Below are 15,470 nucleotides of genomic sequence, written 5' to 3' on the forward strand. Positions count from 1 at the left end.
ATGGAAAAGTACCAAGCAACAGATACCTTGCATCAAGACTCCGAGGAGAGCGGTGCAGCGACGCCCATTGACATTGAGTTGATCATGGAGAAGGCACATGCTGGTCTGCACGAAGACTTTTTGTCCGACTCATCTAACAGTGTGGCGGTTGAGCCGATTGCTTTGAGCGTGAAACGATTTCTATCCTTCCGGCATGGCGATGACCACAACCCTGAATCTGCAAGGATCGTGATGGAGAATGTAACAGTTGAAGGCAGTGGCACAGGTGTAAGCCACCCAAGCCCCTCTTCGCACGTCCAGCGACGAAGTACTGACAGCTGAGTGAAAGGCCCTTCCGGCCCCTAGTGTCTTGACAGCGGCGAAATCGGGCTTTGGCCTGCTGGAGCCGATTCAAACTAGGCTTCATAGGCCATCGTCGCGACCTATTCTTCGAGAATTCTCCGCTGCCATCCAACCAGGCGAGATGGTTTTGGTGATTGGAAAGCCCGGCAGCGGTTGTACCACGTTCCTGAAGACGCTGGCTGGTATGTGGGATGAGTATAAAGGCGTTCAAGGCGAGTTGTCCTTCGGCGGACAGTCCGTGAAGTCCGTCATCGATAATCATCCCCAGGACATTGTATTTTGCGGTAAGCCTTCGTTCACTTCTTCGCCTAGTATACTCAGGGCCGTCGTGACTGACTAGACACAGGCGAGTCCGATGACCACTTCCCGACCTTGACTGTCTTCGAGACGCTGCGATTCGCAGTTAGGGCACGCTGTGGGCCCAAGCCATCTGCATTAGAGGTCAATGAGAGGGTCCAGTATCTAGCCCAACTGGTCGGACTCAGTAAGGTGCTAAACACCAAGGTTGGAGACGCGTATATTCGAGGAGTGAGTGGAGGTGAGAGACGCCGGGTCTCGTTGGCTGAGGCGCTGGCGACGTGTGCACGGTAAATCTGATCCACCCCGGCCAAGTTTGCAAGCAGAAATACTGATCATGGAAATACCTATGCCAGGCTCATTTGCTTAGACAATCCGACCAATGGCTTAGACTCCTCGACAGCCCTCGAATTCATGGAAATGATGCGGGAGTGGACACTGCAGAGTCAGTGCGTGACCGCCATGAGTGTCTATCAAGGTAGTGATGCCATTGTTCCATACTTCGACAAAATTGTTGTTATCAATGCCGGACGTCAGATCTTCTACGGAAATATTCGGGACGCCAAAGCGCACTTCCTGAGTCTGGGTTTCGAATGTTCATCTGCCACTACCACCACAGACTTTTTGAACTCCATGTCCGCCGATCCTGAGGTCCGCCGTGTACATGAAGCGCGCCGAGATCGAGCGCCTCGCACACCGGACGATTTCCAGAGTGAATTCCGGCGCAGCGTGCACTTCGAAGAGCTCCAATATGCCGTACAGCAGGCGAAATCTCTTCCCGCGGTGTTCCGTCCGACCAAGTCCATCCAGTATGCTTTACCACTTCATCAACAGATTTCGTACTGTGCCATGCGCCAGGTGCGCATCATCCAGCACAACTACAGCTCCTTACTTGTGGAGGCCCTGTGTATTGTCGTCCAGAGCTTGATCTTGGGAACCTTGTTCCGAAACCAGCAGAGGAGCACTGGGTCTCTGTTCATCTTCGCATCGGCCCTCTTCTACTCGGTCCTTGTTCCCGCTTTGCAAGCCATGGCAGAGTTTCGCAGTACTTTCGCCCAGCGGCCACTCATTCTCAAACACAAGCGATACCGCTTGTACCGACCCATGGCTTACGGCTTCGGATTGATCATGACGGATATCGTCTGGAAAGTTTTCGTCGTCTTCTGGAATATTCCTCTATATTTCCTGACTGGATTTCAGCAAAATGCCGCCAATTTTTTCATCTGGTTTGTCGTGGTATATATCGAGCATCTGGCCTTATCCATGTTCTTCCGCTCAGTGGCAGTATTCTCATCCAACATGTACCGTGCCGTCCTCCCAGTGGGAATTTTCTTTAACATGTACGTTCTGTACACGGGCCTCTATGTGCCACCACCTCAAATGCAGGTATGGCTAGGCTGGCTGAGATACCTGAATGTAAGCATTCCTACCTATTTCTCATCAGTGGGAATGTCTCGTTAACCAGACGAAACAGCCACTTCACTACGGTTTCGAATCTGTCATGATCAACGAATTTGCCAATTTGAGCTACGAATGTAGCGCATCGGATCTGGTCCCATCAGGACCTGGATATACAAACATTGCTAATCAGGTGTGCGCTGTGGTAGGCTCTACACCTGGTCAACGACTCCTGTCCGGAATGGCATATCTCAAGGCCCAATACGGGTTTGAAAAGCACAACCTCTGGCGAAACCTGGGAATTAACGCAGCATTCTTCATTATTTTTGGTCTCGCTTCAGCGTAAGTTTGAAAGACCGATTTTCAGTTCCTTCCCTTCGTACGTACTCAGGTGTGCTGACTATGAGACATAGTATTGGCATGGAACGCTTGAAGCAACCGGCAGGTCGCCTGGCAATTGTATTTTACCGTGGCATGAAATCCCGTAAATCTCCTTCCGGGCCAGGATCAAAGTCGTCCGACCAAGAGAGCGGTCCTGTGGATTTCGATGCTCCCCCAGTGCAGAGCGAAGACACAACTCGGGAACGCAGCGCCACCGTCGAATATCAGTCTCGCAGTTTAACCTGGACAATGCTCAATTTTGACGTGAAAACAAAAGACGGCCAGAAACGTCTCCTGACAAACTTGAATGGATCCATCTATAGCGGCCAGATGAAAGCGTTGATGGGCGTGTCTGGCGCCGGTAAGACCACTTTGTTGAATGCTCTAGCCGGCCGATCAAAGAACGGAACATTGACGGGAACACTGGCACTCAATGGTCAATTTCTTCCCAAGTCTTTCAATCGCCAAATGGGATACGTTCAACAACAGGACATTCATCTCCCCACGCAAAGCGTACGAGAGGCATTGCAGATGACCGCCCGACTTCGTCGACCGCAAGAGGTCTCCCTCAAAGAGAAGGACGCCTATGTCGAAGAGGTCATCCGCTCGCTAGACATGGAACCAATCGCGGACGCCTTGGTCGGAACCCCCGGGGCTGGTCTCAACCTGGAACAGCGCAAGAGGGTCAGCATTGGTGTGGAGATGGCTGCGAAGCCGGACATCCTGTTTTTGGATGAGCCCACCTCCGGTCTCGACGGGCAATCGGCTTACTCCATTGTCCGACTCCTGCGAAGACTTGCAGACTCCGGACAGGCAATCATATGCACGATCCATCAGCCCGCTGCGGAACTGATTGCAACCTTTGACGGACTCTATCTGTTGGCCCGCGGTGGTCAAGTGGTGTACGACGGCCCCTTGGGAGTGGACTGTCGGCAGGCTGTCGCTCACTTCTCGCCATATGCTCGCCCCTGTCGTGAGGGGGAGAACCCAGCCGAGTACTTCCTAGAAGTGATTGGCGCTGGCACCCGCCAGGATGTTCAGACAGACTGGGTGGAGATCTGGAAGCAGAGCCGTGATCAGACTTTAGGCAACCAGAATGCACTTGCATCTTCCGAGCTTGGCGGCCCAGGTAGTCGTGGGGGCCATTCTTCGCTATCGCTTCACGCCGCCCCGTTTCATTACCAGATGCTCGTATTGCTCAAGCGGACATGGCTCTACTACTGGCGAGCTCCAGACTATGCTAGAGCCAAGCTCTGGTTGAACGCCGGTAATGCATTGCTTAATGGAATGACGTATCTCAACTCTCCTCTGACGCAGCGAGGCGCCTACAACCGCGTCTTCTCCTCCTTCATGTCCCTGATTGTCGGTCCGCCGTTGGGACTGCAGGTGCAGCCGCGGTTCGTGACCTTGCGAAACATCTTCGAGCACCGCGAACGGGAGAGTCTGACCTACCACTGGCTGGCGTTCAGCTTCTCCGCCATTCTCGTCGAATTGCCGTATGCCTTCTTCACCTCGCTTGTATATTGGCTGCTGTGGTACTTCCCCGTGGGCTACTTCCGAGACTCCAACCATGCAGGGTACAGTTTCTTGATTTATCAGCTCTTTTCCGTGTTTGCCACCAGCTTAGCCCAACTGTGCGCCTCGCTGATGCCCACCATCGAAGCCGCCCTCTCTGCCAATGGCTTCTTCTTCATGTTCTGCAACACCTTCGCTGGCACTTTATCACCGAAACCGGTGACGCCGGCAGGATGGCGCTGGTACTACAAGGTTTCACCCCTGTTTTACATGAACGAAGGCGTCGTGGTAGACGTCCTGCATGACCTGCCTCTCCACTGTACAGACTCGGAAGTGTCCGTGTTTCAGCCGCCCAACAGCACGACATGCTACCAGTATGCCGCGTCCTTCCTCCAGAATGCCACTGGGTTCCTGGTCAACCCAAACAGCACCGCCAATTGCGAGTACTGTCCATATAAGAACGGTCAAGCCTATGTGAGTATTCCTGCCTGCATTTTCCACATCGCATCTATGATCTACGGGTGACGAGCAATGATTGGCTGACTGCAACCTACCTCTAGTACACACAATATGACTATAGCTATGGGCACCGGGGCCGGAATGTTGCCGTCTTCATTGGCTTTATTGCCTTCAATTTCACCATGGTACTAGTCATTACATATTTGACCCGGGTGCATCGGCATCGCTGAAAGAGGGGTTCTCTGGGGCTTCGATCGATTTCGTCCAACTTCAGGGGTTGTTGGTTGATTTCTCTGGGATTGGCGTATCAAACGCCTCGTAAGTTTTATTTCATTTCCTGTTTTGTCACGTCGATGTATAGACCGATGCTGTATGTAATTTCGGCCCAAAGATCTACCGGACCGGCTCGGGCGCGGCAGTTCCCGCAGGCCCAAGAAAATTGAAAAAACATGAGACTGTATACTGACGGAATCTGGTTCTAAGAGCCCAATCTTCACCGCACCACAATGGTAGGCACATAATGTAGGAAATTGCCGTCGTTCTGGGAATGGTGAGATCTTGAAACCCTGAAAGGGAGCTGAGACGCGACTCCGGTAACTAGCCTTCACTGACGCTTTCTCGCTTAAACTATTATAGGATTCCCCCGCAGGAAGGCGCTGATTTGCTCGTATCTGCAGTGTTACACTGCAGCACCCTATCGCAGACACGTGCTTCTCCGTCCTCGACATAGAATACAGTGACAACGAACAGTACAGATTGTGGCGTTCTTCGGGCAGGGGTTATCTTGAATATCGGGTCCCAACTTCCCCGGTCAATAATCCACCTCAACACGACCGGCCATCCAGGCGATGTGGTGCTTCAAGAAGCATCATTATCATTCGGTCCACAGCACGAGTTCAATCTGATCTCGACAACTCATCTACTGGGTCCATCGGGGACTGGATGACGCTCTTGCTAATGTGCTGGATCAGGAGGCCTAGTTCTGTCTGCCATGAGGCAAGATCCTTCAGCGAGGGTGGGAGTTGATACGGAGTCGGAGATGTGATGCGATTGCCCTTCTGGGCTGGTGCTCCACTCCAGGAAAGCTAAGCAAGAAGCTCGCGTACGGCGATCCCATCCTGTCTGCTCTGCAGCCACACGGTCTCCGTTTTGAGGACGTGACCTTGGGTGCACCTCACCCGTTTGTGGCGGCACTTCGGGACCTCCCGTGATCTGTGAACGTTGGGAATGATTAGGCTTGCGAGGGACAGGTCAAGCCTTGTCACATGATCCTCCCCCCGCTTATCTTGAGGCTCACGCCACGCGACGAGGACATCTCCGTCCTTTTTTTCACCGCACATTCAGCTGCCGGGCCAGTATACAAGGTTGCGGGCTGGATTGCGTCTGGATTTCCGGCTGGTTACTCGTCAGCTCCGTTCTTAGTCCGTGGCTAGTTGTGATGGAGAGTCCAGGTCATCATGTGTGTCAGACGGAAGTCTTCAAACGCTAAGCGGGCGCCATCCCACTCGGGATAACCAGAAAATGTGCATGACCTACTGTAGGATCCACCAATTTATTTTGCATATGCAGGGACCATCGCTTGTCTGAATCGATCGCGACGAGCCTGTCTAGTCAGGCCGCCCCGGCGATCCGCGGTCCATGTGACAGGATAAAGGAAGACTCGATTGAAAAAGAAAAAACAAAAAAAAAAAAAACAAAAACGGAATGGACAGCTTCTATCAGACACCGTTACATGCAACGGGCCCATCGTCCGTTCGCTCGTTTCTGTTTCCTTGTTGGCTCTCTCTTATCCCCTCATCATCCTTTGTTCCTTTGTTTTTCCTACTCGTTTTCCTCTCCCCTTCTCCTCCGGCTGGATTCTTCTACGTTCTTTGGAAAGAGTCCCTCCTGCTTGAAATCAACTACTGCTATCACGTCTCTCTTGGCCATGTTCTCCACCTTCTCCGCCAATCTCAACTCCACTGATCGCCCCTCGGAGAAACCCGCCGCCGCACCTCGTCCCAAGCGTAATCAAGTTGTGCGAGCTTGCGACTGGTGCCGTCTCAATCGCATCAAGTGCGACGACAAACAGCCTTGTCAGAATTGCCGGAACCATGGCGGCTACTGCAGTAATACCAAGCAATTTGAAGCCCCTTCACTCCCTGCCGCGAATCGGTAAGAGACATCCCACCACTCTTCCCTCTGCTCCTCCTCATGCGGTTGTTTCTCTCTTTCGGGTAAGCCCCAGCCGGAGGAAGCTGATGATAAATGGCTAGGGAGATACATCGTTTGCGCAACCGACTCAAGGATTACCAGGAGCAACTGGATAAAGTAACCGAGGAGTCAAAAAGGCACGCGACAGACGCCGAATCCCCGTCCCGACAATCCTCCAATGCCTCCAATTCCACCTCTCCCGGTATCGCATTTTTCATGGAGCTTCCACATTCGCATCGCAAGACATGGGACGGCCTTCAAAAGCCGGAGTCGCGAACGGGTCGGCTGATCCATTATGGCCCTCTCTCCTCGTCGTACATGGTGATGCGTTTGAACCGGTATATGTCCGAATCGTTCAACCAACTACATCTCAAATCTCTTCTTCCGGTCCGCCTCTCGCAGCTACACCGTCACTCACCCACCGTTTCACAGGAGCAGTTGTCGGACGAAATGGAACCTCCCAGCCTTCGTTTGGGACTGGCCGAGGTGGAGGACCTCTCGCGAGAACAAGAAGAGCACTTCCTGGTCCTTCTGTGGCAGGCCTATCATTGCATGTACCCCATTGTTGCAGAAGAGGAATTCCGAGAGTACTACGGTTCTCTTTGGGCTGGAACCAACGGACAAGCCCCGCGCCAGCCCTCCGCTCTTGTGGATAGCTTGTTGGCCGTCTGCATGCAGTACGGCAGCACTTTTCTGGTCGACGATGAGGACGTGACGAATGGCGAGACAGAAACGCAGGCTGCCAAATGTACTACCGCCGCGCATACTTTCTACCGTCGGAGTCAGCGCGCACTGATGGAGTCCTTGGAGCATCCTTCGATCCCGTCCCTGCAGAGCCATATTTACTGCATCATCTACCTATACAACACCGCGAATCTAGACACCGGTCATGCTCTCCTCGGACTGGCCATTAGAGTTGCTCAGATGTTGCGCTTGCACATACGTCCTCTGGGGCCTCTCCCGAAAACGACGCAGGAGCTGTATTCTCGGATCTGGTGGACGTTGTACCAGTTGGACAGCCAGATCTCGATGACTCTCGGCCGCCCGCCGCTGATCAATCCGAATGAGGTCGGATGTGCGATACCCACAGACATGGGTGACGCGGTGCAATTGTCACCCACGGTGTTAATATCGCCTCCCGAAGAGGAAATAGGTTGGCTCAGCTTCCACGTACAGTACATTCGCCTGATGGCCGCGGCGCGCGGGGTCAACGCTGCGTTTGGTGCGCGCTGTGCCGAAGTGTTACAGACGAAAAATATCCAAGATATCCATGAGGATCCACCCACCCTCGAGCTGCTCGGAAGCTTTCTGGGAAGCGGAGTCCGTGCGATGTACGACTGGGTGCAGACCGTGCCGCGGTCTCTCAAGAATCAACGCAAGGGCTCAGGCGAGGCTTTTTCGACAGACCGTACGTCACTCAATCTGAATCCTGCGAGCCCGCTCTGGTTGCAACGTCAACGGCTTCTCCTGGAGATCATATATCACCATCTTCAAATCGCCACCTTTCGTCCCTTCATCCGCTTTCCTCCGCGTGGCGCGTCCCTCACACCACTGTCAGATAGTCATAGTATTTCTGCTCTCAACCACGCTGTTGTGGTGACCAATATATTAAACCAGGTCCTGTCGGAGACGGATCTACTTTGTGGATGGACGCCAGCTTTCCAGTATCAGTGGGATGCTACCATCTGCATCCTATCATTTGTGGTGGCAAACCCTGTGTGTCCTCCAACGCCAGCCGCGCGCAAAATCTTGCCGATGGCTCTCCGGAATCTAGATACTCTCGGCCAGTCTTTTACCCCTGTCGCTAATACCATTCAGGTTGCCTGGGAGCAGTTCCGTTCCAGCTCAACCCCGCGTGGGTGGTCCCAGCTCACGCCTCCAAGCCAGAGCGCCTCAGACACAGCTGTGCTGCCCCCGGTGTCGGTGCGGTCTTCCACTGGCATCATCACCACCACTAGGATGCCCAGCATTGGACCGGGTGTGATTACTTCCACCTCACAGCCAATCGATCCATTTTCTGCATTGCTAACCCCGACCAATCTGCCATCCAATATGATGCTGGGGAACGACTTTTCCGATCCGGCCACCATCACTCCCCCATTGGATTTCATGGACACATCTTTCAATCTACCCAGTGATCTGTTGGTAGGAACTGGTACACAGTGGATGTCAAATGGTGCGATGTCGTTGGATTCCTGGGAGGAATATGGGTCTCAATGATTCTGCCCTCCGTTTCACTTCATTCGGGTTTATCCTTCAATGCCGTTGTCTGTCTGATTTCCCCCATCTTAGAGCTGATGATACCGATGATATTTTTTGTTACATGTCTGCCATTGGTATAGACGAACGACTCCCGCTTTCTTTCATCATGGTTTGGTTGTTTCTGTTTGTTTTGGTGTGGTCATCGTCAATCCGCCTCGCAGTTAGTATATATCTCAGGCTCGCTGGTCTCCATAATGCAGCACTTGAAAAATCCGGTTACCTTTCTCTGCAGACTCACTATCGACACTGGCGAGTTATCAAGGTCCTATTGGATGGATGTACCATGATCTGATGGTTGCCAGCAGGCTCTGAAGGGGTCACAATATCATTGACTGGCGTAAGCCTTCGGCATCAACGACTCCGGCATGAGTGATGATACCTTTTAGAAGGCAAAGGTCAGCTGGCTTCAAATAGCTAGAGACTTCATCTCTTGGGGTGCGAAACATCTAAATTCCAACGCATGTTGATAAGGACAATCTATTCCGCTACTTGCATTTTGGTATTGTCTCGATTCTAAGATTTAAAGTAGGGAAAATTCAATCAATGTTATTTGTTCGTTCTATTACGCATCTATCTGATTGTAAAAGGACAGGTCTAGCCAATTCGGTGGAGAACAATGGACAGCCCATTAAAACCCAAGCATAAACACAAACATGGGCATGAGCATAGGCACAGGCATGGACATAATCAAAAGTAGACCCCAAAGCGAACCCGATCCCGTCAAATTCCACAGAGGCAAACGAAAATCCGATCAATCTGCGTAATCTGCGTAATCAAGGCAGAGCGTAGTGATAGTGATGACTTTATCAGTTCGTTTTCATCATCAACAACAACAACCGACTCCTATTCAGTCGATTCTAGCTTCTCCGCAAACCAACCAACCAAATGGCTCACAGTGGGATGGCTCCACGTCAACGTGGGTGGCACCTTTATCTTGAGGGCTTGCTGCAGATGCCGCCGCAGCGTGACGGTCATAACAGAGTCGATGCCCAGATCGGCCAACGCGGCCTTGGAGTCGACCTCGTCGGTGGCCAGATGGAGGACGACGGCGACACAGGAGCGGATGGCCTCGTCGAGGAAGGCTTTCCGGGCGGGACCGACGGGGGGCATCTTGGCTCGATCCGAGTTGGTAACAACCGAATGACTACCGTCTGTGATGGTGGTACCAGCGGAAGAGGGCACGCTCGGTGCGCGGCGCAGGGCGATATCGGTGAGCACGGGGGTAGGGAGGGGTTCGTCGGCGTCGAAGGCGAGACTGCGGAGGATGACGGCATGGTCGACATCGTATTTGGCGAGGTGTAGCCAGGCGGCGAATGCCTCGTCGGCGGAGACGTCTGTGATACCTTTGCTTTCTAGCTCAGCGTTGATGAAGTCGGTGCTGGCGCCCATGCCCAAACCGCGCCACGAGGTCCACTGGATGGCGACGGCGTGGTGATCCCCTTGCTGGCGGCGGTGCGTGGCCAGCGTGTCAAGGAAGGCGTTACCAGCGGCGTAGGAGCTCTGCCCCGTGAAGCCGACGAGCTGGCCGCATGAGGAGAATAAGACGAAGAAGTCGACCGTGCTCGCTGGGAAGACTTCATTCAGCACTAGCCCGCCGGTGACCTTGGGGGCGAGGACGCGCGAAAACGCCCCCGGTGTAGTCTGCACCGCCAGTTCATTATCGAGAACCCCAGCGGCGTGAACGACGCCGCGGACAGGGGGGAGACCGAGCTGATCCAGAGCCCCCGTAAGACGTTGCGCTGCATTCGGGACACTGATGTCCAGGGCGAGGACGTGGATGGATGCACCGCGGGACTCGAGGACTTGGATTTTGGCGATGGCCGGGGCTAGGGCATCGTCGGACGGGAGGGCGGACCAGGCGCGGCGCGGAGGAAGATCACGCCGAGAGAGGAGGATCACGCGCTGGGCGCCCTTGCTGACGAGGAAGTCGGCCACTTCGAGTCCTAGGGCTCCCAGACCGCCGGTGATGAGGTATGTGCCATCGGGACGGGGTAGGAGCGGTGCAGGAGATGGGGAGCCCGTATCGGTGGGCAGGAGGAGGTGACGGGGGAGAGGACGCAGACGCATTGTGCGGGCCATTCCGTCGCGAATGCGGATGATATCGGCCCCTTGGATGTAGCGCATCGTCGCCAGAGGGAAGGTCGGGACTTCAGTGTCGATGAGGCCCCCGAATTGATCCCCATGCTCGCTGGCGATGACCCGGCTGAGACCTACCAGTGGTGCTTGCGCGAGGGCTGTTGGAGTTGCTCCCTCGGCAGTGTTAGACGTGACGACAAAGACCTTGGCAGGCAAGGTATGGTTGATAACGAACTTGACGATCTCGAGAAGCTGCCATGTAAAGGCTTCAGCCGCCTCAGGCACGTTCTGCAGGGAAGGGACCTGACTCGGAATGTATACAATGGCCGTTTCCTTGTGGTTGAGAGGCAAAATGTCCCGCTGGAGGGCTAGATCACTGGCATTGGAGAGCTGGAATATTTGCGTCGGCGTCGAGATCGTGCCTGCGTATTCCTCTCGGAGAGCCTTGTCCTCAGAGACCAGCACAATCTGATGAATGGGAAGAGGCACCTCAACGGGCACGGCTGGGGGCCAGGCCATCTGGTGGACGAGACTCTCCATGCTGCCGCTGACCCCAGGAGCGCCTTCGATCTCGGCGAAGCGCATCGAGGTGAACTTGGCCACCACATTGCCCGCCTCGTCACATACGCTGACATGCGACGCTAGGGCGGAGTCGGAGGCTTCCTGCACATACAACCACCCTGTCTTGGGCGGATTCTCCCGGGTGAAGATTTCGACCCGTTCGATCTGGGCTGGCATACGCAGCCGGGGCTGGTCGAAGAAAATGGTCGATCCGACGGAGGTGGCTGCATCCAGAATGGGAGCCCAAGAGGATGTATCCCAGGGCAGATCACCGTCTGCAGCCACGGCGGGAGCGACATCGACGCGAGCAATCATCTCCTCGGTGTTGCCGTAATGCTCGGTGATGGCCCAAGGGAACCCCATGGCCGACACGCCGACCTTAGCGAGATAGTCGATCGAGAAGTCATCGCGCAAACGCGTTCCAATGCGGTCTTTGACCGCTTGGGTATTGATGTGGGCTTTTGAAGTCGTTAGGGTAGGCATAGAATTCCACCGCGCGGTGGTGTGAGTGACCCACGAGGAGTCGTCAATAGCGCTCTGGTTCTCTGGGATCAATCGAGACATGATCTTGACTTCATCGCGCTGAGTCACAACCTGCACGGATCGGGGCGCATTGATGGCGATGGGGACGCGCAGGGCGACATCATGCAAGGCATTGGCCCCCGTGGCCTTGATGAAGGTGTTGACCAGACCGGCAGCAGGAACAATCTCTGTGCCATGTAATGGATGGCTGCCGGGGAAGGGCTTGCTGTCGTTGTCCAGTCGAGTTGTATACACTACCGTATCCGTCCCAGCGACGCCGATGCGCTGACCTAGAAGAGCGTGCTTCTCGACATCATGAGTTTGCTGCGATGGTTCATGGACATTGCCTGCCCCAACCTGGCGCCACGTAGGCTTGTGCATCCAGTGGGTGTTGGGCAATCCGCCGGCCCAGGGTCCGGAACAGTGCGACTTCCAGTCCACCGTCGCGCCGCGGCTGTGCAGCTGAGCTATGGCGTGGAGGATGCACTTTTCACTGGGCTTCTTGCGCACCAGAGTCGGGACCATGCAGAAATCTTCCAGGCCGGCCGCCATAATGGTCTCGTTGACCGAGTGCGAGACCAGCGGGTGTGAGGACACCTCCAGGAAGATGCGGTAGGAATCCGCCAGCGCGGCCTGCACGGCCGACGTGAGATGGACGGGATTGATCATGTTGTTGGCCCAGTAGGTAGCATCACGCAAGTCCTGGCCCCGAGGATCGGCCAGAGACGTCGAGTAGAGCTTTGCGTGAGTTGGGGCCGTGGGGGCGAGACGGCCGTCGAGCGAATGCAGCAAGGGAACCACTAGCGGATTCAACATGGGGCTGTGGAAGGGGATGTCGGTGCGGACGGTGAAGGTCTGGATGGACCGCTGCTTCAACTCGGCGGCCTTTTGGGCAACAGCTGCGGTTGATCCGGCCACGACGCAAGACGAGGGGGAAGAGTCGATGGCCACGACGAGATTCTCAGCCCCAGCCAGTTCGTCCGCCATCTCCGCATAGGGTTTGTGGACGAGGATCATCGCGCCCTGGCCCATGACTTGCCGATAGAGAACCGACCGACGTGTGATGAGAACCGCCCCTTCCTCGGCCGTGAGAGCGCCCGCCACCACGCTGGCGGCAATTTCACCAACTGAGTGGCCGATGATGGCCTGAGGATAGACCCCGTGGCTGTGGAGGATGGCGGCGATGCCAATTTGCATGACGTAGGTCAGGATCTGGACGTGGTCAGAGGCTTCGAACTCGCCGGTTTGCAGAAGCGCAATTGGAGAGAGATTGGTCTCCGCTTGGACAATATCATCCAAGGGTTGAATAGCTTGGAAGAAGACAGGGTTTTGCAGCAATTCCTGGCCCATCCCGGCCCATTGAGCGCCATGGCCAGAGAACACCCAGACGACCTCCTTGTTGACATCCCTGCCGAAGACGCGGCTCTGCGAGGTCCAGGCGTTGGCCTGATGGGCTCCCGAGGCCAACTGTGCCAAAGCATGGATGGCATCCTCTTGGCTGTCGACAACGAGGCCAACGCGATAGTCGTGGTGATCGCGTCGGACTGCGAGCGTCGAGGCCACGCGTTTCAGTTCATGGTGAGAACCCTCCGACTGCAACCATTCACCGAGAGCACGGGCCTGGAAGGGCAGACGTTTCTCCTGGGGTCCCGAAAGCAGCAGCAGCGTGGGACTTGATGAGGACGAGACCGGAGTTAGATCCGGGGTTTCAGGGAGAGTGAACTGCTCGATGACAGCGTGGGAAACCGTCCCACCGTAACCATAGGAGCAGATCGCAGCACGGCGAATCTCGTCAGTAGAAGGCCACTTGGTTTCTTCCTGGACCACCTTCAGGCCGACGCGGTCCCAGTCGATCTTCTTGGTTAGGGTGGTGAGGTTGGCCTGAGGGGCGAGAACACCTTTTTGTACGGCCATGACCGCCTTGATGAAGCCCATGGCGCCGGCGCCGGCTTCCAAATGGCCAATGTTTGGCTTGATGGATCCGATGAAACATGGGGATTCAGGCTCTCGTTCAGCGCCGTAGACGGCGGCAATGGCCGAAACTTCGGTGGGATCCCCCAAAGGGGTCGAGGTGGCATGGGCCTCAACATATCCGACCGTGAGAGGATCAACATTGCCGACCTTGAGAGCGTTGCGGGCGACAAGCTGCTGGGCTTTGGCGTTGGGGGCCATGATGCCGTTGGTTTTGCCGTCCTGCGCCACGGCGGTTCCTTTGATCAAGGCCATGATATGGTCGCCGTCTTGGATAGCACTCGAAAGGTTCTTGAGCACAATGGCCGCAGCTCCTTCACCACGGCCGTATCCCTTCACGTCGTTATCAAATGAACAGCAACGTCCTTCAGACGAGACCGCACCCGCTTTATCGAGAACGCGAGTCAACCCGGGCCCGCAGAGGGCATTGACTCCACCGACAATGGCGATCTTGGATTCACCCAGGACGATGGACTGGACACCGTGATGGACGGCAACAAGCGACGAGGCACAAGCGGCGTCAACCGCAGTGCTGGGGCCCATCAGGTTCAGATGGTACGAGATGCGGTTGGGAACACCACAGTAAGCCGTGCCGATGCCCATCCACGCCTCGACATTGGGCAGATCCTCCAGGACCAACTTGGAGTAATCATCGGAATTGACCCCCCAAAAGACAGCCGTGTCACTGCCCGAGAGCGATTTGGCCGTGATACCGGCATTCTCCAACGCTTCCCAGGTGACTTCGAGGGACAGGCGCTGCTGAGGGTCCATCTGCTCGGCCTCTTTGGGAGAGATACCGAAGAACTGAGCGTCAAAGTTCTCGAGATGATCGAGGAAGTAGCCACGCGAGGTGGTCTCCTTGAGAATCCTGGCGTTGCGAGGATCGCGGCGCAGGTACGGTTCCCAACGCATTTTGGGAATCTCCCCCGAGGCATCTTGCTTCTCCAGGAGAGATTGCCAGAGTTGCTCGGGGCTGTTGTTGTTGCCAGCAACCCGGCAGGCCATCCCGACCACAGCAACCTCCTTGCCAAAGTTCTACGCGGATTAGTGTCACCGGTCTATTCAGGTGTCTTGGTGGCAATGGAAAGACATACAAATTGGCTGTACTCGGTGACGGGAGTGCTCACACCGGAGTATTGAGCTTCCGGCGTCGCGATGGAGGAGGAGTTAGAATCGGTAGACGAAAAGTGAGGCATTTTGACCAGGTGAAGGAAGACAGTTCAAGATCTGAACAATGGAGAATTTGGGGATAGAAGTGCTAATAGATTATTGCTGTGCGTACTGTAGCGTGTTGTGCTGTGCTGCTCTGATGATGGATGATGGACCATGGATGAGGACTGGACTATAAATGCATATTGTAGGCCCTGGCCTCACAAGGCTTTATCCCGTCTGTTCTCATCTCATTTCCATCTCAACTCCATCTTAACTCCATCTCAACTCCATCTTAACTCCATCTCAACTCCATCGGGCCAACTTCATCGACTTTCTCCATC

General features: G+C 55.0%; 3 protein-coding genes across 3 annotated transcripts; 2 read left to right on the plus strand and 1 right to left on the minus strand.

The window, feature by feature from the left end:
* Window positions 1-4,622, plus strand: N7498_001770 (ABC transporter; the record flags this gene model as incomplete). The annotated part of the gene is made up of 7 exons (XM_058448832.1): window positions 1-267; window positions 329-626; window positions 689-929; window positions 996-2,055; window positions 2,114-2,379; window positions 2,451-4,407; window positions 4,494-4,622. The coding sequence occupies 7 exons, from the start codon at window positions 1-3 to the stop codon at window positions 4,620-4,622; spliced, it is 4,218 nt and encodes a 1,405-aa protein (XP_058311176.1).
* A 1,697-nt stretch (window positions 4,623-6,319) lies between these two features.
* Window positions 6,320-8,805, plus strand: N7498_001771 (Zn(II)2Cys6 transcription factor; the record flags this gene model as incomplete). Its single annotated transcript, XM_058448833.1, has 2 exons — window positions 6,320-6,546; window positions 6,648-8,805. The coding sequence occupies 2 exons, from the start codon at window positions 6,320-6,322 to the stop codon at window positions 8,803-8,805; spliced, it is 2,385 nt and encodes a 794-aa protein (XP_058311177.1).
* Window positions 8,806-9,690: 885 nt separating this feature from the next.
* Window positions 9,691-15,173, minus strand: N7498_001772 (type I polyketide synthase; the record flags this gene model as incomplete). The annotated part of the gene is made up of 2 exons (XM_058448834.1): window positions 9,691-15,012; window positions 15,072-15,173. The coding sequence occupies 2 exons, from the start codon at window positions 15,171-15,173 to the stop codon at window positions 9,691-9,693; spliced, it is 5,424 nt and encodes a 1,807-aa protein (XP_058311178.1).
* Window positions 15,174-15,470: the final 297 nt, after the last annotated feature.

Source organism: Penicillium cinerascens (genome assembly GCF_028974065.1).
Source record: "Penicillium cinerascens strain IBT 15544 chromosome Unknown contig_1_segment0_segment0, whole genome shotgun sequence".
Lineage (NCBI taxonomy): Eukaryota > Fungi > Ascomycota > Eurotiomycetes > Eurotiales > Aspergillaceae > Penicillium > Penicillium cinerascens.